Raw genomic sequence first — 10492 nt, 5'->3', positions numbered from 1 at the left:
TTCTCCTTGTTTCCCTGCCTCTCCTTTCTGCTCTTGTACTTGCGGTCAGCTTGGGGGTTCAGCTACAAATTCAGACACCCACCCTGAGGTCCTGCCATGGAGGTGTCTGCATAGGGGTGAGGTGCCCAAGGCCTGTTCTCACCCCAGGGTGCTGAGGAATGCAGTCGGAGGGGCTGGGGAAGGAGCTGACTCTCCCTTTAGGAGACCTCATTTTCAGGACACATGACTATCTCCTTCCGGTGTCCTGCTGGGTTTATGAGCTGCCCTCCAGAAGGGCACAGCTCTCCCATTGGATCTTGGCAGCATTGGAGAGCCATTTCAAGAAGCTCAGGAGATGCTAAGGCCACAAAATGCTCCTGAGTGGTTTTGTACATGTGCAGCTGAAGTGAACCTGTCATTTTTCTCAGCTAGAATGGGAGTGTTAAGAATTTCCTCAGATATAGGCACTCACCTCAGAGAATCCTTGGTGTGATCGTGTATGTCCAGAGGAAAGTCCTGTTCTCTCCATCACATCTCCACCTGGAGTTGAGAAAGAGAGCAGAGTTAGATCTGTGCTTTAAAACCAGCCTCTCATAATCTCATCAGAGTCCAGTGTCTTTTCTAGAGTAACTTGTGTGTGAAATCATCCTCTGGGTAACACAAGTGTGAGAACAGGGCAGCTGGGAACAAGACAGATGGACCCAGCAGCACTCCTGACACTGCAATAAGCAGCAGAGAGCCCATTTTCCTCTCTGGTCTTTTTAATGTTCATGCTTGAAGAAATAAAAACATCTGTCCCTACAAAGAACAGTCACCAGATGTGATGGCAGAATCTAAAAATCTCCAAACAAAATAATTGTAGAAAAAATGCTAAGTCTCTCTGCTGCAGCACAAACTCTTTAGAAGTGTGTGAGGATATTAACAGACCTTTTCCATTAAAGGTGGATGGTCTTTGATATCAGCTGTGAAAATAAGGGACGTAACTAACCAGTCCCATATACCCACCGGTAGGACAGACCCCTGCTCCTCCCAGCACACTCAGCTGGAGCTGAAACTGAGGAGCTGAACAAAGGTCTTCCTGAGAAGAAGAAAAGGAAATTTGTCTGTACTGCAGGGAAGTCGGTGGGGGAGTATTTCTATGAAAACCAGAAAATTTTTCTCAGAGAAAACTGTTCTAAGTTATCACTGGTTTTTCTTCTTTGGACAGTTCCCCTGTGCTACATGGAGCAAATGTCCAACAGCAGTTCCTTCAGTGAGTTCCTGCTCCTGGCATTTGCAAGCACGCAGGAAGTGCAGCTCTTCCACTTCTCACTCTTCCTGGGCATCTACCTGGCTGCCCTCCTGGGCAATGGCCTCATCATCACAGCTGTAACCTGCGACCACCACCTCCACACCCCCATGTACTTCTTCCTCCTCAGCCTCTCTGTCCTGGATGTGGGCACCATCTCCACTACTGTCCCCAAATCTATGGCCAATTCTCTGTGGAACAGCAGGGCCATTTCCTACTCAGGATGTGCTGCTCAAGTCTTTCTGTTTGTCTTCTGGCTTGGAGGAGAGTATTTTCTTCTCACTGTTATGGCCTATGACCACTTTGTTGCCATCTCCAAGCCCCTGCACTATGGGACCATCATGGGCAGCAGAGCTTGTGTCAAAATGGCAGCAGCTGCCTGGGCCAGTGGTTTCTTCCATGCTGTGCTGCACACTGCTAATACATTTTCAATACCACTCTGCCAAGGCAATGTTGTGGAGCAGTTCTTCTGTGATGTTCCTGAGATCCTCAAGCTCGCCTGCTCAGACTCCTACCTCAAGGTGGTTTGGGCACTTGTGATTGGTGTTTGTTTATTTTTTGGGTGTTTCATTTTCATTGTGCTGTCCTATGTGCAGATCTTCACTGCTGTGCTGAGGATCCCCTCTGAGCAGGGCCGGCACAAAGCCTTTTCCATGTGCCTGCCTCACCTGGCCGTGGTCTCCCTGTTTATCAGCAGTGGCATCTTTGTCTGCCTGAAGCCGCCTTCCCTCTCCTCCCCAGCTCTGGATCTGGTGTTGGCTGTTCTGTATGCAGTGGTGCCTCCAGCAGTGAACCCCCTCATCTACAGCATGAGGAACAAGGAGCTCAAAGATGCACTGAGGAAACTGGTTCAGTAGGTAGAAAGTCAGCACCAATAACCATCCCATGTGCATCTGCTCCTCATTCCCAGGGTATTTGGCAACATAGCTAGGTGTTGCTCATGTCTTTCTTTCTCACTTACTTTTCTCTCTCACATTCTCCTAAAAGAAATAAATATTTTGCTTCATGCCACTTGTCCTCAGGAATCTCTCATTTGAATCTGATCGAGAGACCGTGCTGAAGCAGGAAGCCAGGCTTCCGCCTTCATCAGCAGAGATGGGAGAACCTCCGAGCCCGCTAGTCTGATCTCCTTGGATGCCTTCAGTGCAATGAGGAGAGTTTCCCTTTGCAGTGTCTCTTTTGGTGCTGACACCAAGGGAGCTCAGGGGCACAGAGTCAGGCTCCGATGAGTACAGGTGTGACCTAGACCATGGGTCCCATATGCCTTAAGAGAGCTCAGCTCCTGTGGCCACAGTCAGGGTATGATCTCACACCCCTCTCCTGTGAGGGTGGCAGCCAGCTGTCACCATGGGCTGATCCCTTCCCTCTACAGCATTCCAACACTCCAAGCATAGCAAAAGTGGAAAGGAGGAGAGTTTTGACGAAGTCTGTGGGGACAGTCCCTCTGCTCCTCAGGACTGTTCCCCCACTGCCACAGCAGGCATTTCCTCACTGCAGCCTTTGCATGGGGCCTGCAGCTTTCTTGGAGACACGTCCACCGACAGCAGCAGGACTTTTTTTTCCAGGGATTTTCTCCTCATTTCCACACTGTCCTCTGTGGTCTGATATGTGTATATGGACCCAGTGCTCTTGTAACGTGCTGGTGGTAGGTTTGTGCTTCCCTGTGCATTCCTGTGAGCTCAGGCAGGACCAGGCATTGGGCACATTTATGAGAGACCTGGCCTCCAGAATAACCTTTCCATAATAAAGGGGGATTTTGTGGTGAATCAGTGAGTGAAGCCTCACAAAGTGAGAGATGGTCCATGGTGGAGTGACCAGAAGGTAGAGCACTAAATGCAGGTAGGCATGGAGAAACGAGGGCTCTGCAATCCCCAGAGAGGCAGTGGGGACCCAGGAGGTGCAGGGAAGGGTCACTGGAGAGTGATTCCTGCACCCTCAGTGAAACACCACAGGCTGGAGCTAGTCCCCACTGTCATGCTACGACACCCACCCAAACACATCTCCTGCCATTGCAAATGCCCTGGGGTCACTTTGAGAACTGTCCATGAGCACAGACATGTGCCAGCAGTATTAGTGGTGGTGATCCCTGTCCGGCTGGGCCTGCTTCCCTTCCTGACCAGCATGGCCAGAGTTGAGTCAGGAATCACCCCATGGCCTCATGACCCCACAGCCACTTACTTTGCAGAGCAGCACCACCAGCCCAGGGTCCTGCGGGGAGCACAGGGCTGGGGTGCAGGAATGGCCAGGCCAGCACGGACACACTGACCTGCACCCTTTCCTTGCCAACCTGGTCCACCACTTCCTTGCTTGACTGTTGGTCATCCTCTCCCTCCTCTCGTTCCCAGTGTAACGCTCCCCTTACCAGGTCTGCCGGGGCTGTCAGCAAAGATGCTCTTGCCCTGCTTGGTCAGCCTGACCCAATGTTTTCCAAGCAAAGAGGGCCCCATGGTCATAAAACCAAAACCCTTTTGCTGACACCAGCTGTGCAACTAGTTGTTCACCCACAGGATCTGTCCTGATCTCCTCAAGCCCTTCACCCTCACCAGCAAGGTTGAAGAGAAAACCACTGGGCCCCAGATCCACCAGTCATCGTCCACAGAGCCAGGTAGTTGTGCTTGATGCTTTGCAGGTCTCCCCGGGCAGTGCCTTTGGTGCCCACATGGATGAGCAGCACGGGATGATAGGGTAAAGGGCAGACAAACCTCGGTCCTCTTCACTGACGGGCCTTCCCACTGTGACAGAAATGCCCTCACGATCATGATCCCAGCCAAGTTGCCTTGACCTCCTCTTCCTCTTTCGTCCATCCAGGCTCTCATTACTCCTGGCTGGGCTTTGTTGTTTACTGCAGGTCCTAACAAACCCGCACACCTGCCTGCCTCCTCCCCATGGACTTCAGTGACACCACTAAACTCCCTGGCACCTTCATGCCCTTGGGGTCCCCCTGGAAACCCTGCAAGCCCAAGGATACCTCGACACCACCCCATAGCTGTAATCTTCCCTCAGTAATGCCCTGACCCCCAAATACTGTGAGCTTCCCCCAGCAGTGCCCTGACTGCATTAAGCACAGGGAGACACTGCTCAGTCAGACTTGTAGAAGAGCAGAGACAGATACATCTGCCAGACTTTCTGCCTCTCCCCACCATGGGAGACCAGACCACAGAGCGGGGCAAAAACACAGCCCCAGCAGCTCAGCCACGACCTGATCCCCGCACTTGTGGGGACACAGTTCTGACAGCAAGGCCACCACACCATCTTCCTGGGAGGCATTTCCCAGCTGGAAATGAAGCTCCCATCACCAGTCTCCCACACTCCTTTCAGGTCTTCAGCAGACACCAGTTCCCCAACTGGTGGAAACCTGAGCTCACACAAGTGGAGCTCCTCCAGGACACAAGGACCCAGCAGGACATGCTGCAGAGCTCTCAAGCCCTGCCCCAAGAAGAAGCAGGAGGTGGGAGCAGGACAGAGAGTCCTGGGGGTGCCATAGGACGAGCAAGTGGACTTGACCAGGAAGGAAGAGGGGCAGGAGGATGCTGACCAAGACCTTTTACAATGGGAGGAGTTGGAGAAAGACACCTCCACCCACACGAGCTGGGTCAGACCAGCCTCCTGAACGTTGCCCCAGACACACACACATGACACCAGAAGGAGCCCTGCTCGCCCAGCAAAACCAGCAGCTTCTCCCTTGGCCAGGGGCCTTCCAAACTGGGTGAGCAAGGAGTGCGGGGTGGGACTGACCATCAAAGGGAGCTGGATGCGTGAGCTCTGTCTGGGGTGAGCATGGTGGGTGTGGACAGCTTTTCCCCCCAGGGTTTTGCTGGGTCAGGTCCATCTCAAGAGAAAGACTAGTGCGGGCAATGCCAGTGAAGCCAGAGAGAGCTGCAGAGAAACCCGTTCAACCCTTCCCAGAGTCACAGAGCCGCTGGGGTGGCAAGGGGCTTCTGGAGGTCTCTGCTCCAGCCCCTGCTGCAAGTGGAGCCGACAGAGCTGTTTTCCCTGGGCCTGGTGCCGTCAAGGTGTGACTGTCTCCAAGGATGGATGCCCCCACGACTCTGGGCCCCTGGTCCAGTGTCCTGTCAAGGTCCCTCTGAAGAACAGCCCTGGATACCCACCACTGTTGTGACCATCCCTGAGAGTGCCCTGCTCCCCCTGCCTGCTTTGAGCTTCCCCCAAAAGTGTCCTGCCCCCACCCACTGCTGGGAGCTTCCTGTGATGGTGCCCTGCACCCACATGGGGTTTCTACCCAGGCTGGTCAGCTGCCCAGGCACCTCCAGAGCAACAGTGACATGAGTGTCAACTCATCTGCTGTGGCATTATGTGCAGCAGCACCTCCCTGGCCTCTGTAGAAGGCCAAACTGAGAGCTGTGCGTGGACATCCTGTCTCTGGATGGCCTCGCTGGCCATCCCAGAGATTGACACACAGCTGTGCTGCAACCCCAAATGCTCTTCTGCCCCCAGCAGCTGCCACCATGGGCTCCCCACACCTAGGCACACCTTTGCATCTTAGGGCTGTCCCAGGCCGTGCACGAGGACCTCTGCTGAGGTGTCCTGCAAGACCGGGCCCTCCCATGGTGAGCCTGGGCCAGCACATCTGTGAGGACCTTCCCATGGGCTGTGAGTGCTGGGGGAGCCAAGGAGAACAGTGGTCTTGGCAAGGCACAGGGGAGCCCAGAGCTGGGGAGAGGAAGGTTCTTCCTTTTCCCCAGAAACCAGCTCCCAGCTGGGCTCAGGAACTGGACCCAGAGAGGCAAAGACACAGAGACAGGGATCTGCATGGGGGCAGCAAGGCACTGTGATGGGGGGTCCCCATGGGGGATTATCAGGACATGGTCTTGGGAGTCTCCTTGGTGACCACCAGGGCTTTGTGATGGAGGTGACATGCACTCAAGCCCATTGTGATGGTTGGTGTCCCCATGGTGACCATGTGCCTGTCCTGGCCAGGGCCCCCAGGTGCCCACTCTGAGGAGAGCGGCTCAGGCAGGAGGGAGCAGCTCCCCTCAGGGCCAGAACGACAAGTCTCCGGCAGAGGATCGTGCAGATGGCCATGGAGTAGGAGGCTAATGCCCGCTCCCAGCCTGTGGATGGGCTCTGGGTGCACAGGCGTGCAGAGAGGTGAGCGATGAGGCTGGAGGGAGAGGCTGGCAGCAGACAGGACACTCACAGAGAGCACAAGGATGTGGGGAGCGGGAGCTGGGGTGGCACAGCCAGCCCTGAGGTCCTCCAGCAGCAGGGGGGTATTTATTCCTGACCCCCAGGGCAGAGCTGGGGCACGAGGATGCTCCAAGGCCCACACAGCTGCAGTGAGCTCAGTGCTGAGAAGCAGAGAGCAGCTCCAGGCTGAGCTCAGGCCAGCCGTGACCAGCCGTGTGCTCGCCTTAGAAACAGAGCCAGGGTTTCCTGCCCTTCAGGGGCCGCACGTGCAAACACAGCTGCCTGCATCCTGCCCCTCTTTCTCCCCACAGCTGGGCCACAGGGAGATGCTGGCAGTGATGCAGTGCAGCCAGGATGGGGCTGAAGGTACATGGCTGAACAGAGACAGTGGTAAAGCTTCCTTCAGCCTCCTCGAACACGCTGATAACCAGACAGGAGGTGCCTGGAGAGGCCAGGAGGTCCCCTGACCCCTTGCAGGCTGCCTGCCTGCTCTGCATGGGGCGTTCGCACTTCAAACCTGTGGCTCACCTGAAAATCATTTGCCCCCTCTTCAAACACACAAAGGACCAGAGTTGCAGTCTTCAGAGCCCAGGTTTGCTCTCCCATCCCTCAGCAGGCAACAAGGTGGCACAGCTCCCAGGGGCTGGGAGCACCTGCAGCTCCCACAGCCATCAGGACAGTCCTGGGGCTCCTGGGGCACTGGTGTCCGGCTCGGCAATACAGGGGCTGTTCCCCAGGCTCTGCTGCCAGCGTGAGCTGGCCTTGCAGAGCACAGGAATACCACAGCCACTTCTTGCCTGGCTTCTCCAAGGATCCCAAGATGCTTGTCAGCTCTCCAAAATCCCGGCTGGTATCAGGGGTTCAGGCCGTTTGCCAGCTGGGATGGATGGAAGGCAGGGAGGGGAGGACCAGGCTCACTTGGCCTCTCTTGTGTCAGAGTCCAACACTCTCTGACCAGGTTCTTCTAGATATTCCACACACGGAGAGTGCAACATTCAATAAAAAAAGTTTACTTTGAAGATACCTGATGTTACCCAGGATTTTTGATTTAGCAGAGTGATACAGCAATGTGCTGGAATCAAAATACAAGTGCAAAATATAGCAAAATACAGCAGTTGCAATATACAGTTCTATCCCAACACCCATGTGATCCCCATTCCCGGTCTCTATACTACGCTCATGTCACAACGCTGGGTGTCCCCAGTCGCCAGGCAGGAAAACATCGGTTGAAGGCAGCTCAGGCCCGTTGCTCTCTTGGAAATTCCTTTGGTGGTTGTTCAGGTTTTACACTCTGTATTGGGCTGGGCCCCATACACACTTCCCCCATGCTGGCCTGGCTCTCTCAGGGAGACGTTCACACTCTTGAAGACCTCAGGAAGAAGCATTTGCACCAGCTGATGCCCTCGGCAGATGCAGCTGCTCATCTAACACACAGGCCACCCACTGGTGCCTCTGTGTTGAGACACAGTCAGCTCTGGGTGCCCCAGCTGTGGTGAATGAGCCACCTCCCACCTTCTCCCCTGAGTTCCATGGGCACCTTGCCCTGCCTGTCTCCCCCTGAGCCTTCTCCCATTGGAGGTGTCATTGGTCGGGGACACACGGCCGGGATGGGGTGACAGCTGGGATGCACCACGTCGAGGATGGGGGTGACAGCTGGGATGTGGCACAGCCGGGGATGGGGGTGACATCTGCCACCGCAGAGTGATTGTCCACCAGACACCACTCTTTGAGAGGTGCCTCCCAATCATGAATCGCTGCCCACGCTCCCTCACGCCTGCCCCTGCCACCTCTGATCCTCCACTTACCAAAGAACATCTTTTTTCTGCAAACACTTCTTCTGCCCATCTCTGTCTCTCCTAGAAGGTTTCCAAAATTGGATTCATGCTCTTCATCCGTGGAAGCAATGATGCATGTATTTTAGATTAAAAAAAAAAAAAAGCAACTGAGAAAAATCCTATTCTCAGTGCACGATGCACAAACTACCCTTCGCAGTTCTCCAAAAAAGATGAGGGTTCTTTCCTGAAAGCTTAGACGCCTGAGGACAATGCAGTCGATACAGGAAAGTAAGGCAAGCACATTGGTACTTTGTCTTCAAACCTCATTTCTAATGCTTCATCATCTTCAGACCCCTGAAACTACCAGGAAGGTGTTTTACAGCATCTCTGGAGATGAACTTCTATGCCTCCTTTCTTCCAGCCTGAAAAAGCAGGCAATGGCTCACTTCCATGCCCTGTGTGCAAGGGAAATGCCCTGGGCTGTGCAGAGATGCTTTTGTAACCTCGCAGAAGAGGTTCTGAAATGATTCTCGAAGAAAACGTTACCCAAACTTTAATAAAAGCATCACGGGTACTGCCAAAACATTCTTTTCCATGTGCTCATAAATGCATTTCAGGAGGATTTACTCCATGATTTACCGAGGCACTGAAGTGAGGCTGACCAACCTGTTGCTTCTCGGATTATTAAAAGAATGATTAGAAGATTGGCCCCTTCTGAAGATGGCTTCAAATTTTGCTTTTGTCCAGTCACCGGGTATGCCTGCCCTCATCTTTCAAAAATGACAGTGTGTTCTTGCAAGGGGGTTGGTGACTTCCGTCAGTACGCTTGGAGGCAGCAAGTCAGGTCCCATGGCTTTCAGAGGTGGAGTTCTCACAAGTAGTCTCTGACTCAATCCTCATTCACCACTGGCAGTTCTTCTGCCCCTTGAGCCTTTTCAGAAATCACAGAAGAGTTCCTCAGTCTTGTTCAACTTCTTCATCAATGACATGGATGAAGGGACAGAGTGCACCCTCAGCAAGTTTGCTGACGATACAAAACTGGGAGGAGTGGCCGATACACCAGAGGGCTGTGCTGCCATTCAGAGAGACTTGGACAGGCTGGAGAGGTGGGCGGAGAGGAACCTCCTGAAGTTCAACAAAGGCAAGTGCAGGGTCCTGCACCTGGGGAGGAATAACCTCATGCACCAGGACAGGTTGGGGGTCAACCTGCTGGAAAGCTTCTCTGCGGAGAAAGACCTGGGAGTGCTGGTGGACACCAAGTTAAGCATGAGGCAGCGATGTGCCCTTGTGGCCAAGAAGGCCAATGGTATCCTGGGGTGCATCAGGAAGAGTGTTGCCAGCAGGTGGAGGGAGGTGATTTTCCCCCTCTACTCAGCACTGCTGAGGCCACATCTAGAGTACTGTGTCCAGTTCTGGGCTCCCCAGTACAAGAGGGATGTGGCACTACTGGAGCAAGTCCAGCGAAGGGCTACAAAGATGATTAGGGGACTGGAACATCTCTCTTATGAGGAAAGGCTGAGAGAGCTGGGCCTGTTTAGCCTGGAGAAGAGAAGGCTGAGAGGAGATCTTATCAACGTGTACAAGTATCTGAAGGGAGGGTGTCGAGAGGCTGGGACCAGACTCTTTTCAGTGGTGCCCAGCGACAGGATGCGAGGGAACGGGCACAAACTGAAACACAGACAGTTCCATCTTAACATGAGGAAAAACTTCTTGACAGTGAGGGTGACAGAGCACTGGAACAGGTTGCCCAGAGAGGCTGTGGAATCTCCTTCTCTGGAGATATTCAAAACGCACCTGGATGCAATCCTGTGCAATGTGCTCTAGGTGACCCTGCTTGAGCAGGGGTGTTGGACTAGGTGATCTCCAGAGGTCCCTTCCAACCTCAATCATTCTGTGATTCTGTGATTTTTGTGGGAGCTGCCCTCTCCCAGCCCAGCCTGGCAGTGCCAGCCCCACCTCAGCCCTCTCCTGAATGGCTCCAGCACAGCCCTCGAGGGAGCTGGAGCTGCCTCGGGCCTGGGGCAGTCTGGTGACGGGAGGGTTTCACATGGGCACAGCAGCAGCAGTGCTGGGAGCTGGGAAATTGGAGCGAAGACCCCTGCCCTTGGCTGCACAGCCGGGGCACTGGACAGGTGATGCCTTTGTGGCCAGCCAGGCTCCAGGTTCGGGGTGGATGCCTGCTCGAGGGTAGGAGCACTGGGATTTTCATGGGCTTCAGTGCAGCCATGACTGTGGTGAAGGCAAGTGGGCAGACCCAGGCACACGCAATGGCAAAGGCTGTGGGTGGAAAAGGCAGTGTGGG

The 10492-nt window shown here is 54.2% G+C and overlaps 2 protein-coding genes across 2 annotated transcripts in view; one reads left to right on the top strand and one right to left on the bottom strand.

Annotated features, from left to right (window-relative positions):
* Positions 1 to 1209: 1209 nt before the first annotated feature.
* On the top strand, positions 1210 to 2112 carry LOC136996123 (olfactory receptor 14C36-like; the record flags this gene model as incomplete). The annotated part of the gene is made up of 1 exon (XM_067317112.1): positions 1210 to 2112. A coding segment is annotated over exon 1 (903 nt), but the record flags the coding sequence as incomplete, so codon positions are not given.
* A 6967-nt stretch (positions 2113 to 9079) lies between these two features.
* Positions 9080 to 10492, bottom strand: part of LOC136996019 (olfactory receptor 14A16-like) — a 112663-nt gene continuing 111250 nt past the window's right edge. The window contains exon 3 of the mRNA XM_067317015.1: positions 9080 to 9121. Within this exon, the coding sequence (XP_067173116.1) occupies positions 9080 to 9121 (42 nt within the window). The remainder of the gene's footprint in view (positions 9122 to 10492) is intronic.

The sequence above is a fragment of the Apteryx mantelli genome, unplaced genomic scaffold, assembly GCF_036417845.1.
Source record: "Apteryx mantelli isolate bAptMan1 unplaced genomic scaffold, bAptMan1.hap1 HAP1_SCAFFOLD_20, whole genome shotgun sequence".
Classification (NCBI taxonomy): Eukaryota; Metazoa; Chordata; class Aves; order Apterygiformes; family Apterygidae; genus Apteryx; species Apteryx mantelli.
The sequence above is the reverse complement of the archived record's forward strand: the minus strand, read 5'-3'. Positions and strand labels throughout refer to the sequence as shown.